At 43.4% G+C, this 26,861-nt stretch overlaps 3 protein-coding genes across 3 annotated transcripts in view; 1 reads left to right on the forward strand and 2 right to left on the reverse strand.

Moving 5' to 3' along the window:
- SLC26A5 (solute carrier family 26 member 5) overlaps positions 1–26,861 on the reverse strand; it is a 306,769-nt gene that overhangs the window by 123,035 nt on the left and 156,873 nt on the right. The window lies entirely within an intron of this gene.
- The window catches only part of FBXL13 (F-box and leucine rich repeat protein 13), a gene marked incomplete at its 5' end in the record, with an annotated part of 50,801 nt that overhangs the window by 8,159 nt on the left and 15,781 nt on the right, over positions 1–26,861 (reverse strand). The window contains 6 exons of the mRNA XM_083366618.1: positions 1,713–1,875; positions 2,431–2,548; positions 5,612–5,710; positions 10,733–10,862; positions 17,045–17,145; positions 19,166–19,218. Coding sequence (XP_083222744.1) covers positions 1,713–1,875; positions 2,431–2,548; positions 5,612–5,710; positions 10,733–10,862; positions 17,045–17,145; positions 19,166–19,218 — 664 coding nt within the window. The remainder of the gene's footprint in view (positions 1–1,712; positions 1,876–2,430; positions 2,549–5,611; positions 5,711–10,732; positions 10,863–17,044; positions 17,146–19,165; positions 19,219–26,861) is intronic.
- On the forward strand, positions 10,667–26,681 carry LRRC17 (leucine rich repeat containing 17). Its single transcript, XM_083365891.1, has 4 exons — positions 10,667–10,792; positions 19,930–20,809; positions 24,280–24,435; positions 26,144–26,681. Exons 2-4 carry the CDS (start codon positions 20,056–20,058, stop codon positions 26,512–26,514), a joined length of 1,281 nt encoding a protein of 426 aa, XP_083222017.1. The 5' UTR covers positions 10,667–10,792; positions 19,930–20,055; the 3' UTR covers positions 26,515–26,681.

Raw genomic sequence — 26,861 nt, forward strand, 5'->3', positions numbered from 1 at the left:
TCAGCTTGGAAACCTCTCCCTTTCCCCTCAGGGTGGTTGGCTCAGGAATGCTGGGAGTTGAAGTCCACAAGTCATAAAGCGGCCTAGGCCTAGGCCAGGGGTAGGCCACCTTGGCCCTTTTATGACTCGTGGACTTCAACTCCCAGAATTCCTCAGCCAGCATGGCTCAGCTTGGAAACCTCTCCCTTTCCCCTCAGCGTGGCTGGCTCAGGAATTCTGGGAGTTGAAGTCCTCGAGTCATAAAAGAGCCAAGTTCGAAGACCCCTGCCTTAGAACGTGATACCTTTCAGATATTTTCACGAGGGCAATGTCAGACACGTAGCAACAATTAGCCAAATTGAGTTCTTTTAATTTTGGAGCTGAACGACCATCGACAAATGATTTTATTCCCGAATCACCGATTCTGAAACATAAAAAGAAAATACTTACTCTTATCTTAGTCACGATTCTAAAATTAAGGTTTTTTAAAAAATAATTTTAGTATTTGAATGCAAGGTGATAAACACTTTGAATATACAGCAATCAACGTCAATATTCAGAGCTATATACTGTATTTTTTTAAAAAAAATGCCACCAGGCCAATTTTTATTAATATTTCAGATAGGTTTGCCTGCTTTAAAAACTAAACATGGAAATAATTGGAACTAACTTTGTATGCTAGCCAGGTTATTAACAGCTGGATTCAAATTTACTGAAGAGGCAACCCCACCTAATCACATTTGTTTTCAAGGAATTCAGTTTAAGATTGCAGCTAAGGGCCTGTTTTATTAAAACTTTAAAACAGAAAAGAACGTAATAAAATACTATGGCATTGTCATTTAATTTCCACCTGCAACAGCCAATTGTAACGGCACGTAGCAACCGATAGTCAGAATTCAGTCAGCATATCAAAAGGGAAAAAAAATCACTCTTGCTATTCTGACGATGCTGGCCATTCAAAACCCCTACATGTAATTTGGGGTTAATTTAATTATCAGAGAGAGATCCCTTCACCTGAAATATTTGTTTATTTAATATAGTATTCTTCTTAACAAGGGATGGGAAAAGCTTATTATTATTTGTAGACCCATCATGTAAAGGGGAGGAGAATTTCTCTCTCTCTCTCTCTCTCTCTCTCTCTTATCTATCTATCTATCTATCTATCTATCTATCTATCTATCTATCTATCTATCTATCTATCTATCTATCTATCTATCTATCTATCTATCCCTTTCTCTCATCTATCTATCTATCTATCTATCTATCTATCTATCTATCTATCTATCTATCTATCTATCTATCATCTATCTATCTATCTATCTATCTATCATCTATCTATCTATCTATCTATCTATCTATCTATCTATCTATCTATCTATCTATCTATCTATCTATCTATCCCTTTCTCTCTCTCATCTATCTATCTATCTATCTATCTATCTATCTATCTATCATCTATCTATCTATCTATCTATCTATCTATCTATCTATCTATCTATCTATCTATCTATCTACCTATCTTATCTATCGCATTCTATATGTTTAATGTTATATTTAATTGATATTTTGGTCATTTCCCCCCCTTTTTTGTACACATTTTGGCTTCATGAGAACCCTTTTTTTCTTTCTGACACGGATGTAACGCAATTAGCTCCAACACTTTAGAATGCACAGAAAATAATAATAATAATTCCGTTCAAACGAACTATTCCGTCATGTAACGGTAACAATACCTTGTGCAGCCGGATAGATTGAGGATAACAATTTGGTCCAGCGGTACAATTAGCTTGAGAGCTACATCGGTTATTCTCTGGCAATTGATGGCACAAATTTGATTCATCTGGGGCCAGAATTTGCTGATGACTTTGAAAGTCAGATCCGTAATCCGATTGTTCCCTGTTGAGACAACCCACCATCACATCACTCTAAGCCAGCATGGAAAAAACTACTTCCACCACTATATACGCTGCACAGGTAAGTCCTCCACTTCCCACCACAACGCAACTCCAAATTCCTGTTGCTAAGCAAGACATTCGTTAAGCAAGTATTACCCCATTCGACGACCTTTCTCGCCACAGTCGTTAAGTGAATCACTTCGGTTGTTCAGTTAGTAACACGGCTGTTAAGTGAATCTGGCTTCCCCGCTGACTTGTCAGAAGGTCGCCAAAGGGGATCACGTGACTCCCCCAGGACACCGCAACCGTCACAGATACGAGTCGGTTGCCAAGCGTCTGAATTTTGATCATGTGTCCCTGGGGGGATGCTGCAATTTGTCGTAAGTGTAAAAAACTGGTCCTAAGTCACTTTTTTTTTCCAAACCCTTTGTAACTTCGAACGGACGCTAAATGAATGGTCGTTAAGTCGAGGACTAATTGTAGTAGTAGCACCTTTGGGACAACCGTGACCTGGATTGACTGAGAATCCCCCAGAACTACTACGTTTTTCACTAACCTTGGATCTTCATTTTGACAAGTTGACAGGCGTGCAGAGCTTGGAGACCAACGTCGGACACGTGTGGAGATTCATTGAATTCGACCGACTCAATCCTCTGGCACTTTGGCACCAAAGCCTTGAAGAGAGCAGGAAACAATTCAGCCAACACATGACACCCTTTCACAAAAGGCCTTTTGATAAAACAACAAAGGGAAATAAACTTCATTCTCCATGCCATTTCATACAAAATTAAGATTAATATTCCCATTCCCACTTCTCAGGACAGTGACCGGCCAGGAAAAAAAATATCTTTAAGACTTTGTGGACTTCAAGTCCCAGAATTCCCCTGCCAACATAGGGGAAATCTGGCACAGGATTCTCTTCCGTTCATTTATAACGACTGTTTGAAGTTACGAAGGCGCTGGAAAAAAAGTGACTTGCAACCGTTTTTCATACGTATGACCGTTGTGGCATCCCCATGGTCACGTGATAAAAATTCAGCTGCTTGGCAACTGGCTGATTCTTCTTCTTCTTCTTCTTCTTCTTCTTCTTCTTCTTCTTCTTCTTCTTCTTCTTCTTCTTCTTCTTCTTCTTCTTCTTCTTCTTTTGACAAATTTTATTGGTTTTTATAGGGTTAGGAATGAGGTGGGGTCAAGACTGGGGTTAGGATTTTCCCAAATTCTCAATATTTAGCAAACAGCATAATGTCTGGGTTCATGTGTTTAACAAGAAATAATAGATATTAGCAGCGTTGACAGGCTGCTAATATAAAACTACCGGTAATATAATATTAAACCTGGAAGTGAATTTGATTAAAAAAAAAACTTCATATCCACTCCTAGGACACCCAAACAGTGGATTTATGGTGAATTAGGAAGCATAACAAGGGACGCGGTGGCTCAGTGGGTTAGGATGCTGAGCTTGTCGATCAGAAGGTCGGCAGTTTGGCGGGTCGAATCCCGAGTGCCGCGTAGCAGAGTGAGCGCCTGTGACTCGTCCCAGCTTCTGCTAACCTAGCAGTTCGAAAGCACATAAAAATGCAAGTAGAAAAATAGGGACCACTCGGGTGGGAAGGTAACAGCGTTCCATGCGCCTTTGGCGTCTAGTCATGCTGGCCACATGACCACGGAGACGTCCTCGGACAAGCGCTGGCTCTTCGGCTTTGAAACGGAGATGAGCACCGGCCCTTAGAGTCAGAAACGACTAGCACGTATGTGCGGGGGAACCTTTACCTTTTTAGGAAGTATTATCAAAGGAAAGGCTTCAAAGCCATCAATTCCTTGTTTCCTCTTAAGATAGGCAGACCAGTAGTAACCACACCCCAGAAAAACTAGACGAAAGGACAGTTTTCCCCCCCCCCATGCCATCTCTCTGCTGAACAACTAATTCCTACAATGCTGTCAAAATACTTAGTAAAGCTGTATTACGATGATACTCCTCATCTTTTCCTATCACCTATCCTTATCTTCTTATGACTATAACTTGGCGGTTTCTATCTTACAATTTATTTCGTTTTAGTATCCGAATATGATTTATGTTGTTCGCTTAGCTAGTATTCTGTGACTATCAACTCAGTGTCGCATCTGATGACTTAGGATGAAGTGTCGTATTTCAAGGCTTTATGATGAATGCATTTTCATGTTGTATATACTATGATCGTGATTATCACTATTACTTGTATGTGCAGTGAGAGACAAATTCCTTGTGTGTCCAGCCACACTTGGCCGAGAAAGAATTGCATTCTGAAATAGAACAGAGGCCAAAAAAAATGCCTTTAAAAAAAAAAGCAAAATACTGTTCCCAAAGTTTCCAATTAACTCCTGGGGGTTGTTTGGCAGCGTCTTTCAAAAATCTTCTAAGCGTGCCCTGGAACTGTGGAGCTCATGGTTTAAATAAAGCTGAGATACACGGGGGATTTTGGAATGTTGGACAAATCACTCAGAGGAAATGATGGGGGCCTTCACTGTTTCAACCTGAAAAGCAGGCTTGATCAGATGGAGGGGTCTGTTTAATCTCCAATGTTCTGTTTCTACAGAGGTCAAGAGAAGCTCCATTGCTTTCGATTCCTGGCATCTCTCAACAACTGGTCTTCAGAAACATGTCCTCTGCCTATCACCGCTTCATCTTGTATTAATTTGCCCGATTCCTTTCCAAAAATCTTTCTTTCTTTTTTTAAGTATGGTGAATAGACTAGCACAGAGGTCCCCAACCTTTTGGGCACCAGGGACCGGTTCTTTGGAGAGAGGTTTTTCCCGCGGACCGGAGGGGGCGTGTTTTTCGTGTGCTGCCTGCATCCCGCGGATGGGGCTTTGCTTGTTTCTGGGGACCGGTTGCTGGCGTGCCGTGGCCCGGTAGTGGTCCACGGACCTGGGGTTGGGGACCCCTGGACTAGCACATGCAAAATTGTATAGACATTGTTTTGTTTTCCATTTCTTTCCCAAAAAAATATCCCAACAGCAAATTTATCTGTTTATATATCAGACACAGACTAGGTTGATATTTTAATTGAGTTATGGAAGGTTGTAGAATAGAATAGAATAGAATAGAATAGAATAGAATAGAATAGAATAGAATAGAATAGAATAGAATAGAATAGAATAGAATAGAATAGAATGGAATGGAATGGAATGGAATGGAATGGAACGGAACAGAGGCTAAAACATATAAAGAACGGTTGCAGGAATTGGGTATATCTAGCTTAATGAAGAGAAGGACCAGGGGTGACATGATAGCAGTGTTCCAATATCTCAGGGGCTGCCCCAAAGAAGAGGGAGTCAAGCTGTTCTCCAAAGCGCCTGAAGGCAGGACAAGAAGCAACGGATGGAAATTAACCAAGGAGAGAAGCAACCTAGAACTAAGGAGAAACTTCCTGACAGTGAGGACAATTAACCAGTGGAACTACCTGCCTCCAGAAGTGGTGAATGCTCCAACACTGGAGGTTTTTAAGAAGAGACTGGACAGCGTTTTGTCTGAAATGGTGTAGGGTTTTCTGCCTGGAGCTGCCCCAAAGAAATTTGGGGGTGAATTGTGGTCGTAAGTCAGGGGCTTATCCGTATTTCCAAGTAATGCCAACTCACCCATTCACCTGCAAAAATTCTGCGTGTTCAACTGTCGTCGCTCTTTCGTCCCTGAGACTCTCAGGACAAAAAGCCAAATTCAAGATTGTAAAAAAAAAAAAAAAGAAAGACTCCTTTCTTACTTGAATGCATCTGTCGGTAAGTGTCAGCATTTCGTTAATTGTCAGGCACTGGATCCTGCTGCAGCTATTCGCGATATTCCTGAAGCCTTCCACCGTTATCTGATATATATATATATATATCAGAAATTAATTATAAGCAGTTTGCTGCAATGTATTAAGCACGAATCTAGAGACAAAACACAGGCAGTCCTTGACTTACGTTCGCAACGGAGCCCCACATTTCTGAGACAGTTGTTAAGTGAGTTTCGCCCTGTTTTGTGACCTTTCCTACCACACACATACACACAGAGAGAGAGAGACAGACAGACACCATAGGCCTTAGGGCTTCTCAACCAGTGGTACGGGTACCACCTGTGGTACATTGGCACCTGGCAGGTGGTACGCGGCCATCCTGGAAAAGTGGTAGCGGGGAATAAGCTGAATCGGTGCCAGCACTGCACAAGCCTGAGCGAGAGACGGCTGGAACTGCAGGGCTGTCGGGGCTCAGCGGAAGCGCCAGGATCAGCGCCAGGCTCCAGCTGGAGCTCGGCACTAATCCTGGCGCTTTTGCTGAGTCCAGAAGAAGCGCCGAATGTTGCAGCATCTCCAGGGTCTTCTGATTTACATTCAGATACTTGGCAACTGATTCCTATTCATGACGGTCACAGTGTCCCAGGGTCATGTGACCAAAACCTGCTGCAACCACCCAGCAGAGGGGGAGGGAAATAAAAACCAAACACCCCCCCACCCCATCCCCGCTGCCAATCCTCAACAGAAATGCTCACAACGAAAACCTCGGACAGGAGGAAGAGCGCCGCCGGGCGGGCAGGCAGGCGTCTTGCTCGGCTGTGGCTTGGGGGGGGCACTTTTTTCAGTGCCACTGTAACTTCGAACAGTCACTAAGCGAATTGTTGTAAGTCGAGGACTACCTGTACTTCATCACTTTTTTCCCTTTTTTTTTCTTTTTGGTCATCAAGTTTTTGACACCTTGCTAGGCGACTGGTGGTACTCGGATTCTGCCATATCCTAAAAGTGGTACAATGGGTGAAAAGGTTGAAAAGGCCTGCTCTAGACAAGAGCGAAGCAAAAGCGGAGAGAAATCTGCATTTATTTTTATTTTATTTTATTTATTTATTTTATTGGATTTGTATACCGCCCTATTTATCTCTGCCTGCTCTTCCAGATTGGTGGCTACGCGTGCAATTTTAAAAGATTTACCTCCCACCGAAAGGGTTGGGAGACCAATTCTGTAGCCCCCAGAGCTTGACCGATAGCTTTCCTAAAGTCAAGGGAAGCTAAATGCAAGCAGTTAATTAGGCTTACAGTGTCGAGTGTGAATTATTGCACGAGCCACATTTAATCCTTCCAGTGTACACAGCAGGACCGCAATGTTTGGAAAAAGCCTGACGGCCCCGGTGAAAAATAAGCAAAACGCATTTATAAATTCTGAAATGTTGGGTTTCGGAGGTGTCGGAAGAGCAGAGACTGAAATCCTTTGAGCAAACAGAGGCACAAAAGCAATCCAGAGACGTTAAGCCCTTCGGGAGTTTCCTTGCCAGATCTGAAGTGCAGAACAGGCCGAGTTGCTGACTCGACATTACCAGCTGTCTCTCGTTTCTTCCCCGACCGGCAATGATTTACGACGGCTTAGCCTTAGAAAAATCGCTCAGCCATTGCTATGACAACGGCTTCATCGGGTGATTTATTGCTTGGATGCTAAATCACCAGGGCCAAAATGCTCCCCATCTGTTGAGCCGCCACTGCAGTCTGAATTACAGGAAATCTCCTCCACAACGGAGGAGAAAATGTCCACTGCTAAGCCGGTGGTTGAGTTTTGCCCCCGTTTGACAAGGCTTTTTGCCCCCACCCCACCCCGTTGGTAGGTGAATCGTGCGGTTGTTAAACGAGTCTGGCTTTCCCCACTGACTTTGCCTTCTCGGACACCAGCTGGGAAGGTCACCAGAAGGGGATCGCGTGACCCCCGCGACTGTGCAACTGTCAGCGATGCACGCCAGTTGCCGGATTCTGATCATGTGACCTGGGGATGCTGCAATGGTCGCAGGTGTGAAAAATGGTCACAAGTCGCCGTTCTCAATGCGGCTGTGACTTGGTTGTAAGTCAAGGACAATCTGTGCAGCAGTCAGTGTAACTCTTCTCTCGCCTTCCCACCTTGAAATGCTGTGTTGATCCTAGCTAATAAAAACGGTTGCTTCTCCAACGACCTCATCCAAATCCATTGCAACAAGAACGCTTAAAAACACCAGCTGAGTACTTTACTGAGCTGGGTGACTCAGTTCCCTGGAAATAATTTGTAATTATGATTTAACTGAAACTTGGAGTTAGATTATAGCACTCTTGAGGAGAGGCTGCAAACTAAGCTGCTTGTACCTTAAATCACTATTCAGCGATTTAAAATTTCTATTGAAATTTCTTAAGAAAGAGCAATGAAAAGTTGAACAGTGAAAAGAATGGTTATAGCCTTTGCAGAAATCTTCTCTGTTACTGTCGTATAATAGATCTGCAACTCCCTAGTGTAAGGAGACAATAAAGAATAGAATAGAATAGAATAGAATAGAATAGAATAGAATAGAATAGAATAGAATAGAATAGAATAGAATAGAATAGAATAGAATAGAATAGAATTAGAAATAAAGAATAGGATAGGACAGGACAGAACAGAATAGAATAGAATTAGAAAAATAGAATAAATAGAATAGAATAGAATAGAATAGAATAGAATAGAATAGAATAGAATAGAATATAGAATAGAATAGAATATAGAATAGAATAGAATAGAATAGAATAGAATAGAATAGAATAGAATAGAATAGAATAGAATAGAATAGAATAGAATAGAATAGAATAGAATAGAATAGAATAGAATAAAACAGTTGTTTGTGTGGACCAGTTTCTGGCATGCCATGGACCGGTGCTTCTCCACGGACCAGGGTTTGGGGACCCCCTGTGTTAGGGGACCTCAGGCAAGTAAAGTCAATGTGGGAAGCCAGATTCACTTAACAACCCTGTGTTTCACTTCATCAGCGCAGCAAAAAAAAAAAAAGTTTACAAAATTGGGCACGACTCAGCCCATCGCTTAACGTTGTTCCAGTCCCAACCTCATCGCTTAACAAATTCCCATCCCAATTGTGGTTATAAGTCAAGGACTACCTGTGCAAGTAAAAACAAATATAGATTCTAGATCTATTTCCTGTCTATTTAAGGGTGATCACTGCCGTTACAACGGCAGTGAAAAAAGGGACTTAGGGCCGTTTCTCCCCCTGAGGACCCTTGCAGCATCCTGATGTTCATAGGATCCCAAATTGGGATGCTTGGCAAATGGCTCCTAGTTATGACGGCTGCAATGTCCCGGGGTGGGGGTGGGGGGGTGTCACGTGATCCCCTTTTGCGACCTTCTGACAAACTTAACAGGCTCGCTTAACAACCGTGTTATTAACTGCAGTGATTTACTTAACAACTGTGGCCAGAAAGGTCATAAAACGGGCTAAATCTTCGTTAATGTCTCTCTCTCTCTCTCTCTCTTAGCAACAGAAATTTGGGACTCAGTAAGTCCTTGACTTACAACAACAGTTCACTTAGTAAACACTCACAGTTACAACGGCACTGGGAAAAAGTGAATTAGGACTTTTCACACTTATGACTGTTGCAGCATCCCTGTAGTCACGTGATTTACAGTCAGAGGCTTGGCAACTGACACATATTTATGACGGTCATAATGTCCTGGGGGGGGAGGGGGCGGCAGTGGTGGGATTCAGCCGGTTCGCACCACTTTGCCAGAACCGGTAGCTAATTTTTTGTTGCCCAGGCCCAGAATGGACTTCCAGAAGTGGCATCCATGCAGAGAACCGGTTGTTCACCTATTTGAATCCCACCACTGTAGGTAGGTAGGTAGGTAGGTAGACAGATAGACAGATAGATATAGATAGATGATAGATAAGAAAGATATATAGATATAGACAGATGATATAGACCAGACATGTCAAACACAAGGCCCGGGGGCCGGATCCAGCCCGCGAAGTGGTTTCATGCGGCCTGCGAAGCCATCCTGGAAACAGTGATGGAACGGCCCCCACTGCCTTGGCCCTGGCCCAGAGATCCTCCTTCTGCCAGAGACCCCCAGATCTGTCCCACTCCTGCCCAGGCCCCCATAGGCACCCTTGATGCCAATGATGTAGAGCTGGCCACGCCCACCCAGTAGGCCATATGCACTGTAGCCGCGCCCACCCTGTAGGCCACGCCCACCCTGGCCACACCCACCCAGCCCGCTGAGGGCAACCGCAATGCTGATGCGGCCCTCAATGAAATTGAGTTTGACACCCCTGATATAGACAGATGATAGATATAGATGATAAAGATAGATGATACATAGATATTGATAGAAACTGAGATAGATAGATCTGAAAGATAAAGATGAAAGAAAGAAAGAAAGAAAGAAAGAAAGAAAGAAAGAAAGAAAGAAAGAAAGAAAGGAAGGAAGGAAGGAAGGAAGGAAGGAAGGTAGATAAAAGTGGTGGGGGGGTGTATGTGGGGGTGATGTGATCCCCTTTTGCGACCTTCTAACAAGCCAAGTTAACGGGGGTAGGGTTGGGGGAGAAGCCAGCTTCGTTTAACAACCGTGTTCCTAGCTGAACATCTGGCAGTGATTCTCTTTAGCAACCGCGGCGGGAAAGGGTCGCAAAACGGAGCAGAACTCGCTTAAGCGGCGTCTCGCTTTGCGACAAAAGCTACGGGGATGGGCTGAAGGGCGGCCGTTAAAAGTTGCAGGTTATCTGGTTATCTTTTCAGCCGGGATTTCAAACCGTAGACGGGGAAGTTCGTGCCTCGAAAAGAAAAGCACGCCTCTTTTCAAGCCCGCTGCAGAAAATAGTCCATGCTTTCATTATGCAATAAGGGACTTGTTTAGAGTTAAGACTGCCCGCTGGAGAAGAGCCAAATGCCTATAGTGCGATCCCTCCAGGGGAAGAAAAAAAAAATTAAAGCAGCTGTGGAAATGTAATTTAAAACCGCTGGAGTTTGCAGCAGGGGGACTTTGCACTCCTTCAGTATACCATGAGCGTCGGATAACGTCAGTCCTCCCAAGGACGGCTCTGCTTGCAGCATGGAAAGGAAAAACGAAATGCAAACCTGCAGGCAGCCTGAGATGTCCAGATACAGGAGCTTGTGACATCCTCTTCCGTTGCCCAGGTAGTGTAACCCTTTGTCTGTGAATTTCCTGCAGTGCGCCAGGCTTAAATACTGTAGATTGGGGACCCACCTTCGTCGGAAAGAAAGAAGTGGGGGGATTAAAAAAAAAAGGAATTTATCTCTTTGCACTCGGATTTCTGATGCAATCTGATAAGACTCTTAATTGGAAGTTCTTTCTAACCACCGGGGTGGATGCTAAGGCTTTAACGGGCTTTCCCCACCCCCCAACACACACACACACAAACAACACCCCACTTAAAATTCTTCCATTTTTTTTTTTGTTCTTAACGCTTAATGCCTTAAACTGCTTTTTTTTTCTTTTCCCTTCTTCCCATTTTTACAATGCTGCAATCCTGCACGCACTTTTCTGGACTCTTCGGAAACAGCTGAGTTTCTGAGCGGACACATAGATGCCTGAATTTGCTGGAAACAGTAAATGTCACGAAATTGGGGAAGGGCAAAGCTTAGCTTCGGCTTGGCTGAGAATCGCAAGGCCTCCGTCCCAAATTAGAAATGCGTGAATCATTGGCAAATTTTGACTGACCCAAAAAAAAAAAAAAGAGTTGTAACGTTAACTTGGCGACAGGGCGGCACAGAATATATTAATTATTGCCATGTGAAATCACAGCTCAACCGAAAGGAGAATAAAAGCCGCCAGAAGTTGAATCGGTGTTCTAGCTGCTTGTAAGTGTACTGAGGCTTGAACCAGCTGTTTTAAAGCTAAAAGTAAATGATAACAACAGCCACGCTCTTTTGGTAAGATTAAATTGCATTAAATTAAGACTGCTAAGTTAAATTAAATAAGAATAATAAGGCTCTGGTCTATGACCGACGGACTAAAAAAAATTAACGGGAATAAACGTGGTGACGTTTTGTACAGCTACCTAGGAGTAAGTCTCACTGCCGGTGGTGAGATTTATTGCTGAATAAACATAGATAACCGTGGCAGTTAGTGAGATCTATCGACAAGAATCATTGAAGACAAAGGAGAAACAATGTAGATAAATTTGGACGTTGGGAAGACGTTGAGTGGGACGCTCAAACTTCCACAATTGGCTTCTATTTTGGTACAGTGCAGATATAGGCACGGTCATGTTGAAAACTGTAAGGTTTTATGCAATTATAGCGTAGCTGCGGGGGGAGGGGGAATTGCAATCCCACAATAACCAAAAATGAAAGCCTGCAGAAAGGAAATCGCAATCTATTATTAAGGGCGGACAGATCATGTTCTTCGATAAATGCAGCGTTTTAAGGCAATTTCATCCAGTCAGCAAAAGCTAACTCAAAATAAAGCAAAAAGCAAAAAGAGAGTGGACAACCTTTGGTCTGCTATGGGATAGGGTTTCCTGTTTGAGCAAGGGGTTAGACTAGAAGATCTCTTAAGGTCCCTTCCAACTCTATTATTCTATATTTCAAAAGAGCAACAAAGAGGATTAGGGGACTGGAGGCTAAAACATATAAAGAACGGTTGCTGGAATTGGGTAGATCTAGTTTAATGAAGAGAAGGACGAGGGGGGACATAATAGCGGTCTTCCAATCTCTCAGGGGCTGCCCCAAAGAAGAGGGAGTCAAGCTATTCCTCAAAGCGCCTGAAGACAGGACAAGAAGCAACGGATGGAAACTGACCAAAGAGAGAAGCAACCTGGAACTAAGGAGGAATTTCCTGACTTGAGAACAATTAACCAGTGGAACAGCTTGCCACCAGAAGTTATGGGTGCTCCATCACCGGAGGTTTTTAAGAAAAGACTGGACAGCCATTTGTCTGAAATGGGATAGGGTTTCCTGCCTGAGCAGGGGGTTGGACTAGATGGCCTTCAAGGTCCCTTCCAATTCTATTATTCTGTAATAAACTAAAATATTCTGTGGGTTCCTCCCTCATCCTTTGGCTCTGCCTCTCAGCTGGCCTTGCAGCTCCAAAAAGTGAAGTTGGAAGGTGACCTTGGAGGTCATCTAGTCCAACCCCCTGCTCGGGCAGGAAACCCTATACCATTTCAGAGAAATGGCTGCCCAGTCTCTTCTCAAAAACTTCCAGTGTTGGAAAATTCACAACATCTGGAGGCAGGTTGTTCCACTGGTTAATTGTTCTAGCTGTCAGGAAGTTGCTCCTTAGTTCTAGGCTGCTTCTCTCCTTGATTCATTTCCATCCGTTGCTTCTTGTCCTGCCTTCGGGCGCTTTGGAGAATAGCTTGACTCCCTCTTCTTTGGGGCATCCCCTGAGATATTGGAAGACTGCTGTCATGTCACCCTTGGTCCTTCTCTCTCTATAATTAAATACAAATCAAATAAATGTGAATAAGCGTGCATGTTTACGATGTGTCTGCCGATCCTCCACTTGGCTGCAGTTCTAAAAATATTTATCTCAAAGGAAGTTCATTTGAAATGAGGGGTGCTGGGCTTTGGATAAACATGGGAAGAGCACGCTGCAAGGTCTCAAGGCAAAGGCAAAATAAAATAAAGAGCGAAATAAATATTTGTCTCTACCGGTAACTTTTTTTTCTTAGTCACCCATATGATAAATGGACTCACTTTAATGAATATGTTGATGTAACTCCGGGGATGTCCTGTAAGTCAGCGGCTCCCTGCTCCATTACTGTCAGGCCACAATTCAGCCAGAGTTCACTTCTTCTTTTTTTTAATTTTAATTCCATTTATATCCCGCCCTTCTCCGAAGACTCAGGGTGGCTTACAAGCTTAGCTGTAGCCTTCATGTATATGTATATGCCTGCTTATCAGGGCTTTCACACACACACACACCCAAGCGGCATTATTACAAAGTCAGCTTAATTGCCCCCAACAATCTGGGTCCTCATTTTACCTACCTGGGAAGGATGGAAGGCTGAGTCAACCTTGAGCCTGGTGGGACTCGAACCTGCACTAATGGCAGGCAGCTGGTGTTACTTAAGGAGGCATTAGCCCACTGCTCCACCAAGGCTCTGGCTTTATTTGCTTACACACAATAAACCAAAAATGGCCAGGCTAAACCTTTGATGCTCTCGGCCTAACAGAGAGGCAGCTTGGTCTAGTGGTTAAGGCACCAGGCTACAAACTGGGAGACGGTGAGTTCTAGTCCCGGCCTTAATCATGAAAGCTAACTGGGTGACCTTCAGCCGGCCACTCCCAGGCTCCTCGTTGTGGGGAAAATAAACCAAGTGGAGGAGTCATTAGCTATGTTCACTGCCTTGAGTTACTTGTAGAATTAGTAAATCATTAATAAATAAAGCTGGGATATTAAACAAACAAACAGATAGCCAGGTAGCCGCGGACGTACGATCGCAACTGGGCCCGACAATTTCTGTGGCTAAGTGAAACCTTTGTTAAGTGGATTTCGCCCCATCTTACGACCTTCCTTGCCGCAGTCGTTAAGTGAGTCGTTGTAACTGTTAAGTTAGTAGCACGGTTGTTAAGTGAATCTGGCTTCCCCCGTTGACTTTGCTTGTGAAGAAGATCGCAAAGGTTGATCACGTGGCTCCGGGACACTGCAATTGACATTTGTCTTTTCTTAAAAAAAATAATTTTTGGGGGGGATTTCCTGCCAGATGTATTTACCACCGTAAATTATAACCGTGGTTTCTGATTATTAAAGCAACGGCTTCTCAGCTTTGGTGTTAGCCATAATTGGGCGTGCTTGGTATATTTTTGCAGAAAATTACGTAATATTGGCTTGCAAGCTTTCAGTGGCATCTCTGTTTCCTAAGCAATTGATTCTTAAATGGAACGGAGTCACGCTAGGCGCTCAAAGGCAGGAGCTGAATTTATATTGTAAGATAGAGAAGACAATGCATGGAACACTGAATAACAGAATAACAGAGTTGGAAGGGACCCTGGAGGTCATCTAGTCCAACCCCCTGCTCAGGCAGGAAACCCTATGTCATTTCAGGCAAATGGCTGTCCAGTCTCTTCTTAAAAACCTTCAGTGTTGGAGCATTCACCGCTTCTGGTGGCAAGCAGTTCCACTGGTTAGTTGTTCTTAACAGTCAGGAAGTTTCTCCTTAGTTCCAGGTTGCTTCTCTCCTTGATTAGTTTCCATCCGTTGCTTCTTGTCCTGCCTTCAGGTGCTTTGGAGAATAGCTTGACTGCCTCTTCTTTGGGGCAGCCCCTGAGATATTGGAACAGTGCTATCATGTCCCCCCTCATCCTTCTCTTCATTAAACTAGACATACCCAATTCCAGCAACCGTTCCTTGTATGTTTTAGCCTCCAGTCCCCTGATCATCTTTGTTGCTCTTCTCTGCACGCTTTCCGGAGTCTCAATATCTTTTTTACATCGTGGTGACCAAAACGGGATGCAGTATTCCAAGTGTGGCTTTACCAAGGCATTGTAAAGTGTTATTAATACTTCACGCGATCTTGATTCTATCCCTCTGTTAATGCAGCCTAGGATTGTGTTGGCTTTTTTGGCAGCTGCAGCACAATGCTGGCTCGTATTTAATGGATTGTCCACTAGGACTCCGAGATCCCTCTCACAGTTGCTACTATTGAGCAAGGTACCCCCTACACTATACCTGTGCATTTGTTTTTTCTTGCCTAAATGTAGGCCACTGAATTTTATTTTATTAGATGCGGCCCAGCGTTCAAGTGGTATGTATCTTAAGCCTATCTTCTGGAACGCTGGCTATCCCTGCCAAGTTTGGTGCGGTCTGCAAATCTGATGAGTTTAGATTTCGCCCTTTTGGATTACTCAGAAATTAACTGGGTGGACTTGAAGAACTCAAGTCTCTGCACAGGTTCGCGTTGTGGAATGGAGAATTGTCATAGTGACATAACAAATAGAGGTGTTGAAATACTGTATTTGCTAGAAGAATATCTCCCCTTTGCCCCAGGAGGGCTACAAAAGGCCATTGTTTCATTTTATCTCCATTAAGAACAGCCACAGGAGGTGGGTTAAGCTACGTTACAGGTAATCCTCAGCTTAACGACTACAATTGGGGGGCCACAAATTTCCGTCGCTAAGCAAGACAGCTGTGAAGCGATTTTTTTTTTTGCCCTGTTTCGACAACCTTCCTTGCCACAGTTGTTCGGCGAATCGCTGCATTCCTTAAGTAACATGGTTGTTTTAAGAAGTGAATCTGGATTTTTTTTTCCCCCTTGTCTTTGCTTGTCAAAAGGGGATCACATGACACACACACACCGGGACACTGCAACCGTCGTAAGTATGAACCAGTTGCCAAGCGTGACCACAGGGATGCTGCAACGGTGGTTAAGTGTGAAAAACGGTCGCTATAACTCTGAACAGTCGCTACACAGTCAAGGACTGCCTGTATATACCTCTGCCTGTATATATTTCCATTTATTGTATTATCATTGTGGAGGGTGTCACTAGCATATAATCTGCTTCCCAGCCTGTGGGGGGTGTCACAGGGATTGGACTGGATTTTTCTTGGATAACAAAATAAAAAAGTTGCAAAGGACCCTTGGAGGTCTTCTAGTCCAACCCCCTGCTCAAACAGGAGACCCTACGTCAGAGGTCACCAACCTTTATCGGGTGGCGGACCGGAAGAAAAGGGAGAGGGAAGCAGTTTACACGTGTGCGCGTGAGTGAGCACGGGGCTGAGAGCACACGTGTGCCGCAAACGGGGCGGGGCTAGCACCTGCATGATACTAGGCCTGCCCCGTTCTTGCATGGCGCAGCGCCTTGCTTCTACACCCTGTGGCGCGGCGATGGCTGTTTTTGTGCCTTGCAGCGTGATGGTGGCCCGTTTTTGCACCCTGTGGTATGGCGGTGGCCTCTTCGCACCCCGTGACCCAGCAGCAGCCCGTTTTTGCGCCCTGAGGCATCGCGGCAGTGTCCCATTTTTGCGCCCCATGGTGCAGTGGTGTCCCATTTTTGCACCCGAGTTCCGTTTTTACGCCCTGTGGCATGGTGTTGTTTTTGCGCCCCGTAGCCGTGGCGCTAGTGCAAGTGAGGGAGTGTGCACACACACAGAAGCACACTGTCCAGCCTATCCCGCAGCCCGGTGACTAGCAGGCCGTGGCCCACTACCGGGCTGTGGCCAACAGGTTGGGGACCCCTGCCCTAGACCATTTCAGACAAACAGTTGTCCAATCTCTTTCGGCAAAACCCTCCAGTGATGCAGCACACCACCCACAACCTCCAAAGGCGAGTAGGTTGCGATGTTGCTACGCTTCAAAGAAACCAAGGTGAAGCTAAGACAGATGGTTTAAGAAAGACAGCATTGAAAGACCTCTATGTTAGATACAGTCCCTACAACCCATTGCTCTTCGGTATAAACACGTATTTATCTCTAGATATCACCTAGGCAGCAGCGCAAGCGTTCTGTTTGAAATGTCCGTGTGGGATAAATCCAAGTGAAGAAGAGCTGAACAACTTTCCGCCACGTGTCTGATTAATTCATCCTGGTCAGAAAGGAAAGCCAGACTTGGTTTTACTTTGCAAAGTGGGATACAGTCACTCTATATCAGGGCTCTTCAAACTTGGCCCTTTTATGACTGGTGGACTTCAACTCCCAGAATTCCTCAGCCAGGCACGCTGGCTGAGGAATTCTGGGAGTTGGAAGTCCAGCAGTCATAAAAGGGCCAAGTTTGAAGACCCCTCCCAGAATTTCTGAGACAGGCACGCTGGCTGAGGAATTCTGGGAGTTGAAGTCCACCAGTCATCCTGGATCCAAGCCCGCGGTTTCACCAAAATGGCCGACTGAGGAATTCTGGGAGTTGAAGTCCACAAGTCATAAAAAGGCCAAGTTTGAAGACCCCCAATGGTCATAAATACGAGTCAGTTGCCAGGCATCTGAATTTCGATTGAGTGGCCTGCAGCCGTCATGTGAAACTCATAGAACGACCCTCTGGCGTAGCAACAGAAACTTTGGGCTCAGATTTTTCTGATGTACATGTATAAAAACTATTTATCTAAGTTCTGTCTATTGTATCTAAGCTCCCTTCATCAGTAGAGGTCGCCGTCAACTTACCGCAGTTTATTTAGCGACCGTTCAAAGTTACAACGGCGCTGAAAAAGGTGACTTATGACTGTTTTTCACTCTTACAACCATTCCAGCATCCCTGTGATCACGTGATCAAAATTCAGATGCTTGTCAACTGGCATGTACTTGTGACGGTTGCAGCGTCCCCGGGGTCACGTGATCCCCTTTTGCGACCTTCTGACAAGCAAAGTCGACGGGCGAAGCCGGGTTAACTTAACAACCTTGTTACTGACTTAACATCGGCACTGGTTCGCTTAACCACCGTGGCAGGAAAGGTTGTAAAATGGACCACAATTCACTTAACAAATGTCTCGTTTAGCAACAGAAATGTTCGGTTCAATTGTGGTCGTAAGTCGAGGACTACCTGAGTATGTATAAAACGATTGTATCTATGTTCTAGCTATCTACGGAATATAAGTTCTCTCAATTAGTATATATTTATATATCTATATCTATATATCTATATCTATCTATATATCTAAACATATATGTAGGTCTTGGCGTATTCGGGTCTTTTCCTGTGTAAGATTGAGGGTGTCTTGGCGACGTTTCGACGAGGTCCCACTTGTCATCTTCCGGCTGGTGTCTTCGGCTTCGTGCTTGTGCGAGCGAAGAGTGATCGGAGCTGCCGTCTCTCTATAAATATTGTCGAGGAAGTCTTTGTCCACCACAGCGCAGATGTCGCGGAGGGGGTTCCCCATTCCAAAGAGGACACTTTCACTGAGGGCAGCCATGGCGCGGGGGGGGCAGGCGGACGAGCAGTGACGGGCGGCCCCATGGCTGCCCTTAGTGCAAATGTCCTCTTTGGAATGGGGAACCCCCTCCTCGACATCTGCGCTGTGGTGGACATCCTCAACAATAATTATAGAGAGACGGCAGCTCCGATCACGCTTCGCTCGCACAAGCACGAAACCGAAGACACCAGCCTGAAGATGACGAGTGGGACCTCGTCGAAACGTCGCCAAGACACCCTCAATCGTACACGGGAAAAGACCCGAATATGCCAAGACCTACATACCTATACCCATGAAAATCTACGAAAACTATATATATATATATATATATATATATATATATATATATATATATATATATATATATATATATATATATATATATATATATATCTGTATATCTATTTCTATCTATCTCTATATCTATCTGTCTCTGTATCTAACAATCTATATCTATCTATCTATCTATCTATCTATCTATCTATCTATCTATCTCTATCTATCTATCTATCTATCTATCTATCTATCTATCTATCTATCTATCTATCTTATACACACACACACACATACACACACAGAGAGTTTTTATACCCAAGGCATATTTCATAGGACGTTTTCTGCAGAACTCAAAACGCTACAAATTTTTGCAGAAATCAAAATTGGAACGTCTTAACTTCGTTTTACATTTGTAAGGGTAATACTTACGTTTAACCCTTGATACTTGGAAACATTTAACTCTTGCAAATTCATACACTGGCCTAAAAAACAGAGAAACCATATCCATTAGACCAGTCTCCAACTGGCAAGGCAAGAGAAATAACAATATAAATTTTTGGTTCCTGAAAGTATGAGTCATCAAATTTGACCCAAGAAAGGTTTATATTACATTATTTAGAGGATGATCTATTTTGGGCACAAACAGTAGAAGCTATTTAGCATTAGTTATTTAAGGGCACTTACTATAAATTGGACCCAGGTTTAGCTTGGCTTAGCAAAGAGCAGCTAAATGCTTTGCTGTGCATTTTTTTTTATCCCATAGGCACATGTGTTCGCTTAATTAAATCAATTGGAAAGAAGAAACTCAACAGATTCCTCAACAAAAATGAGAAGTTTTACATTAAGCAGGAAATAGAATTAAAGCAATCTTTTAAAATAGTACGTCGTAGCTGAACACATCAATGCACATTAGGAGGGGGGGGAAATGACTTGGTTTGTATACAACCTTGGGAATATGGTTTAGGATACACTTCTGCCCCTGTTGTTCTTGCAATGGCTTCTGGACGTTTCGCTCCAGGCCATCCGAGGAATAGAATAATAGCGTTGGAAGGGACTTTGGAGGTCTTCTAGTCCAACCCCCAGCTCAGGCAGGAAAACCCTATACTTTTGGTTTCCATTTCTTCTGTCAAGTGTCCCCTCAACATCTTTGTTAACACTCTGCGTTGTTGTTTTTTTTCCCCCTCCCCGAACAGAGAAACTTCATACACCCCAGCTTGCGCCTCAGTCACACGGACTCTCTCGGAAGTCAGATTTCAAAGGAGCCCTCTTGCACGGTTCCAGCTGTCGTACAAAGCAGTTGGGGCCAGCTGGATGTCAGGATGCAAATGGTTACTATCATCCTACTACTTGTCTTTAGTCAGGCGGCTGATCTGAGGAAAGGACGAAATGGAAACGGGAGAAGGAAAGCCAACAGTGGGAGGAGAAACGGCTTGGGGAAAGGAGCAGGGCTGGTGAAGCGCTTCACCCCGAATCCTCCCTGCGACGTCTACACCTACCTGTTTGAGAAATACCTAGATTGTCAAGATAGGAGACTGACATTTGTCCTGGCCGAATGGCCGGAAGATTTAAAGCACATGCTCCTGGCCCAGAACGCCCTCCGTAAGCTGAAGAACAACATGTTCTCCAAATTCCAAAAACTGAAAAGTCTCGATTTACAACAAAACCAGATCTCCAGAATCGAGGATCAAGCGTTCTGGGGGTTGAACAAACTGACCACCCTTTTGCTACAGCACAATAAGCTCAAGGTGTTGTCGGAGGAGGTGTTCATCTACATGCCTTTCTTGAGCTACCTGCGCCTGTACGACAACCCCTGGCACTGCAGCTGTCAGATGGAGTCGCTGGTCACCATGCTGCGGCTTCCGAGGAACAGGAACTTGGCCAATTACGCGAAATGTGCACAACCGGAAGAAGCCAAAGGACGAAAGCTCAAGGAGATACAAGTCGAGCAGCTCTGCGGCGACAAAGCCGACCTACCCCCGGCCCCAAAACCTGAAATTGCCAGACCTGAGTTTGACTCTTCGCTTTGTCACACCTACGCGTTTCCCGTAAAAACACTGGATTGCAGGAGGAAAGGTTTGTACGTAGTAACTGTGAGAGGGATCTCGGAGTCCTAGTAGACAATCACTTCAATATGAGCCAGCAGTGTGCTGCAGCTGCCAAAAAAGCCAACACAGTGCTAGGCTGCATTAACAGAGGGATAGAATCAAGATGAAGTGAAGTACTAATACCACTTTACAATGCTTTGGTAAGGCCACACCTGGAATGCTGCATCCAGTTTTGGTCACCACGATGCAAAAAAGATGTCGAGGCTCTAGAAAGGGTACAGAGAAGAGCAACCAAGATGATTAGGGGGCTGGAGGCTAAAACATATAGGGAACGGTTGCTGGAATTGGGTATGTGTAGTTTAATGAAGAGAAGGGTGAGGGGTGACATGATAGCAGTGTTCCAATATCTCAGGGGCTACCACAAAGAAGAGGGAGTCAAGCTCTTCTCCAAAGCACCTGAAAGCAGGAGAAGAAGCAACGGATGGAAACTAGTCAAGGAGAGAAGCAACCTGGAACTAAGGAGAAACTTCCTGACAGTTAGAACAATTAACCAGTGGAACAACCTGCCTCCTTCTTAAAAACACTGGAGGTTTTTAAGAAGAGACTGGACAGCCATTTGCCTGAAATGGTATAGGGTTTCCTGCCTGAGCAGGGGGTTGGACTAGATGACCTCCAAGGTCCCTTCCAACTTCTTCTTCTTCTTCTTCTTCTTCTTCTTCTTCTTCTTCTTCTTCTTCTTCTTCTTCTTCTTCTTCTTCTTCTTCTTCTTCTACTTCTTCTTCTTCTTCTTCTTCTTCTTCTTCTTATTATTATTATTATTATTATTATTATTATCAACATTATTATTATTATTATTATTATCATTATTATTATTATTATTATTATTATATGCCAACGGCAGAGTTATCTGTTTATTTATTAGGGCTTCCGTGCCACTCTCCTCATGCAAGGCTTTCAGTGGTCAACGCTTTGGAAAAAGGGATTTTGTGGATGTTTTCCCCCCGCTTACGACGCTTGCAGCGTCCACGCACTCCAGTGATCAAAATTCAGCCACTTTGCAACCGACTCGTATTTATGACGATTACGGTGTCCCAGGCTGACTTGACCCCCTTTTCTTACCTTCTGACAGACAATGTCCGAGAGAAGCAAGAGCCACTTAACAACGGGGTGACTCACTTAACAGCTGCAGCGATTCACTTAACAAACTGTGTCAATAAAGGTCACAAAATGGGAGAAAACTCACTTAACGACTGTCTGGCCTAGCCACAGAAAGGTTTATTATTTATTATTATTTATTAATTTAATTTATATACCGCCCTTCTCCCGAAGGACTCAGGGCGGTGAACAGGGCAATACATAAAAACTAGATACAAAAATTAAAAATTATTAAAAAGTAATTAAACAATGCCCATAATAAATTAATACAGATTAAAAATTGAAGTCCATTTATAAAAATCCCACCCCGTCCCATCAGGCCAGGCCAGCTTGTTTAAAGAGATGGGTTTTAAGATCGCGCCGGAAGGAGCGGAGATCGGGCGCCATCCGGAGCTCGACCGGAAGATGGGTTGGGTGCAGTTTTGATCGTATGTTGAGGATTCCCTGTAACTAAGATCGGTAACTAACATCTGTTTGCCCCATCCCGTAACAAAACTCAGAGCAATAAGCGTTGAAATAATAAATACATCATAACAAGCTGTTAACAGAGGATTTCAAAGCAAATTTTTGCTAAGGGCTGGCTGAGGAATTCTGCAACTTGAAGACCACAGGTCTTAAAGTTGCCAAGTTTGAAGACCCCTGTGTTAAATGCTTTTTTTTTAAGAGTAGATAGATGGTTGGTCAAATTGCTTCGATAAACAGAATTAGAGAAGCAGATTCAGCGATGGAAATTTTGGGCTCAGGTTGTGGTTTATAAGTCAAGGATTACCTGCCTAGAGAAAGATCGCCCTGGGATCATTTTCTCTTGATTTCCCCAGGGAGAAAATCCAGAACATTCCCCAGAAGCTGGCAGAAGCGCTTCGCAAGCGACAAAATTTCCTAAAATATCCTGCGGCCAAACGGATGTTACTTGCCAATCTTAGTTAGGTAGTCCTCGACATACGATCATAACCGGGCCCAAATTTTTTGTGGCTACGCGAGACAGTTGTTAAGTGAGCTTTGTCCCGTTTTACGACCTCACTTGCCACCGTTTTGAAGTGAATCACTGCAGCTGATAAGCCAGTCACACCATTGTTAAGTGACATCTTGCTTGCCTACGGCAATCCAGTTTTGGTCACCACGATGTAAAAAAGATGTGGAGACTCTAGAAAGAGTGCAGAGAAGAGCAACAAAGATGATTGGGGGACTGGAGGCTAAAGCATATAGGGAACGGTTGCTGGAATTGGGTATGTGTAGTTTAACGAAGAGAAGGACGAGGGGGGACATGATAGCAGTCTTCCAATATCTCAGGGGCTGCCCCAGAGAAGAGGGAGTCAAGCTCTACTCCAAAGCACTTGAAGGCAGGACAAGAAGCAACGGATGGAAACTAGTCAAGGAGAGAAGCAACCTAGAACTAAGGAGAAACCTCCTGACAGTTAGACCAACTAACCAGTGGAACAACCTGCCTCCAGAGGTTGTGGACGTTCTAACACTGGAGGTTTTCAAGAAGAGACTGGACAGCCATTTGTCTGAAATGGTATAGGGTTTCCTGCCTGAGCAGGGGGTTGGACTAGATGACCTCCAAGGTCCCTTCCAACTTCTTCTTCTTCTTCTTCTTCTTCTTCTTCTTCTTCTTCTTCTTCTTCTTCTTCTTCTTATTATTATTATTATTATTATTATTATTATTATTATTATTATTATTATTATTATTATTATTATTATTCCCAGAAGGTCACAAGAGGGGGGGTCACATCAGCCTGGGACACTGTAACCGTCATAAATATGAGTCGGTTGCGAAGTGGCTCAATTTTGAGTGTGGGGGTACTGCAACGGTTGTAAGTGTGAAAAACATTCACTAAGTCCCTTTTTCCCAGTGCTGTTGTGACTTCGGACGGTCACTTAAACGTCCTGTTGTAAGTCAAGGATTACCTGTGATTGGGTGTCACTTTTTAAAAGGCGAAAAAGACCCAACAAGTGCCACTGAAAAATGTTATGTGGATATTCAGTATGGAAAACTTTGCTAACAGAACGCAGAATCTAGAATATTCTTTATGGGCCAAGCGTGATTGGACACAGAAGGAATTTTTTTTCTGGTGCAGAAGCTCCCAGCGTAGATGCAAAGCAACAGAGTAGTAGAATCACAAGATAACCAACAGGGGAAGGTAATAGGAAAGATGAGAAGGATAAAAGGTAATACAGCGCTACTACACGAGTAAATATCCTTAGGCCTACGATAGTGCTGTGGCGATTAGGTGTTCATCAGAGTGACAGCAAGATGGGGGGGGAACTAGATGTGGAACACGGAACATCAAGTTTATATTGTAAATATCTCCCTGTAATTGTGGGTTTTTTTTATCTCTTAAGATTTAAAAAAAGTCCCAAGCAACATATCTCCAGATACAGTTAAGCTGGATCTTTCCAATAACAAAATCACTTTACTACGGCCCAAAGAGTTTGAAGAAATAGATGACCTCAAGGTGTTAAATCTCAGTAGCAACGGACTAATTCACATAGACCCAGGTAAGCAAAGGTTACCATAAATATTTAAAGCCATCATTGCCTTTCATCTGCAATTTTATGATGCAACGTTTCTTCATGAAATGCTTTTCTTTTTTTAAAATTTTAAAAAATTTGCTGATTGCTTTGGATCCAAACAATGTAGACAAAGGTTTGGAATAAATCGTTAAAATTAGATCTTTAGATCAGTAGGTTTTTTTCCAACTGGGCTACTAAAACGGGTGGACTTCAAATCCCACAATTCCTCTGCGAGGGGATGAGGTGAAGTCCGTGCATCTTAAAGCTGCTTTAGGCAGAGATGTAAACCTAAACAAGTTTATATATTTATAAATACGTTTATGTTTATAAATATAATTTGGGTCATATTCCCTATCCGACTCAATCCCAGGGGTCTTCAAACTTGTCCCTTTTATGAGTTGTGGACTTCAACTGCCAGGCTGAGGAATTCTGGGAGTTGAAGTCCACAAGTCATCAAAGGGCCAAGTTTGAAGACCCCTGCTGTATCTGGTGTTCTTTCCGATTCGCACAACTTTGTGCTACGTGGAAGACTTACTTTTCAAAAGAAGGAGATGAGACAGGGGTCTTCAAACTTGGCCCTTTGGTGACTTGTGGACTTCAGCTCCCAGAATTCCTCAGCCAGCGTACCTGGCTGAGGAATTCTGGGAGCTGAAGTCCACAAGTCACCAAAGGGCCATGTTTGAAGACCCCTGAGATAAGAAATGTTAGATTCACTCCAAAACAATTCTTTAGCCCTTTTCAGGCATCCAATCACTACAATTCTCTAGAGAGAATTAGTAAGTGTTCTCCATCCAATTAGCCTAAAGAACAACTATAATGACATCCAGATATATAAGTAACCACCACGCTAATATCTCTCAAATTAGCAAAGTTATGCAAAGCCGGGGAAAGGCATCAGAAAGAATAAAAAAGATGATGGCTTGAAAAGAAAGAAAAATATATTTTAATGCAGTTTACATCAAGCCCAGGCCCTCTTATCATATTTTATGTCCCTTTTTGATTCTGGCAAACTATCCTTATACAGACAGTCCTCAACTAACCCCAAACTGTTCAGTTAAATTTGGTTTGTAAACATTCTTCAGACCTTCTTAGACTTAGACAACATGGAGGTCAATGAGAAACATATAATTCTGGACTGTGCTTGAATATCTCATGAGGGGTTTTATTAAAAGCTCTTTAACCAACACCTTATAGTGACTGTCATTTGCTGTGGCTTGTAAATCCTAGATTGTTGATTAACCCACAGATATTTAGGTTTGTGTCGTCTAAGACAAGAATTCACGATGGCTGGATGCACGCAACATCCTAAGTACCAAGTCCGAGAAAGTACAGCATAATGCAAACGATAAAATAATTTCACAAACTTACTCCCACCGAGATTCTCTCTATGCCTCTGTTAGTCGCTTCATTTCTGCTTCCTTCGCGAAAATCAAAATGTGAACCACAAATGTCTCCTTCTAAAGACATAAAGGCATAAACTCTGCCCAGTTTTTAAATCAAGCAAAGGGAGGAATTAAACAGCTATGATTTGCATTTTGGTTTATTACAGCAAAATGCCGACTATCCGAATAGGTCCCCAATAAATTTCCACCAGTGTACAAGCTTTACAAACATTTCTAAACAGAGACGTCGTTCGTTTGTCATTGCTAAATGTTATTATTTTTATCTGATTTGATTTTTTTCCCCCGAATAGCTGCTTTTGCAGGACTTATCAATCTGGAAGAACTAGACCTATCAAGCAATTCTCTACAAAATATTGAATATGGCGTCCTGGAACATTTGTACTTTTTGAAAATACTGCGGCTTAAAGAAAACCCTTGGCGATGCGACTATAACATCCATTATCTTTTCTACTGGCTGAAGCACCATTACAACGTTCACTACAATGGCCTAGAGTGCCAAAAACCTGCAGAACACAAAGGATGGTCTGTGAGAAAGTACGTCAGGAGTTATTTTGAAGAGTGTCCCAAAGATAGGCTACCTATTTATCCAGATGTATTTGAGGATAATGAAATAGAAGAAACTGCTCTAAAACACTCAGTAATTGTCAGAGTAATCGATTAATTTGTCCACCGACATATCCAAATCGTTTCTATTTTTTTTTTAATAAGAAGGAGAATCATTTATATATTTTGATACTGTAATTGCGGCATTTGTTCGTGACGGACTATCTCCTAAAACATGGTTCAGCATGAAGCGCGGCGAGACGGCATTAATTGCGTTGTCCTTTATAAACCTACTATTTTTAACTGGTTTGCGGAGTGATTTTTGCACATTTGGCCGCCGTCTGTAAAAAGGAAGGTGTATGTGCAGCTAAACTGCTTCTTGCAAAAACCTGAACTTCTGTAGAAAACAGAGGTTCCCTAACCTTTTGGGCACCAGGGACCGGTTCCATGGAGAGAACTTTTTCC

The sequence above is a fragment of the Vipera ursinii genome (assembly GCF_947247035.1).
Source record: "Vipera ursinii genome assembly, chromosome: 6".
NCBI lineage: Eukaryota > Metazoa > Chordata > Lepidosauria > Squamata > Viperidae > Vipera > Vipera ursinii.

What these genes read in the sequence shown, in the direction of transcription:
- LRRC17 (XM_083365891.1), top strand. Translation starts at nt 20,056, where the DNA reads ATGCAAATGGTTACTATCATCCTACTACTTGTCTTTAGTCAGGCGGCT. An exon ending in ACTGGATTGCAGGAGGAAAG is followed by an intron (nt 20,810 to 24,279) that starts GTTTGTACGTAG and finishes TTATCTCTTAAG; the next exon opens with ATTTAAAAAAAGTCCCAAGC. An exon ending in ACTAATTCACATAGACCCAG is followed by an intron (nt 24,436 to 26,143) that starts GTAAGCAAAGGT and finishes TCCCCCGAATAG; the next exon opens with CTGCTTTTGCAGGACTTATC.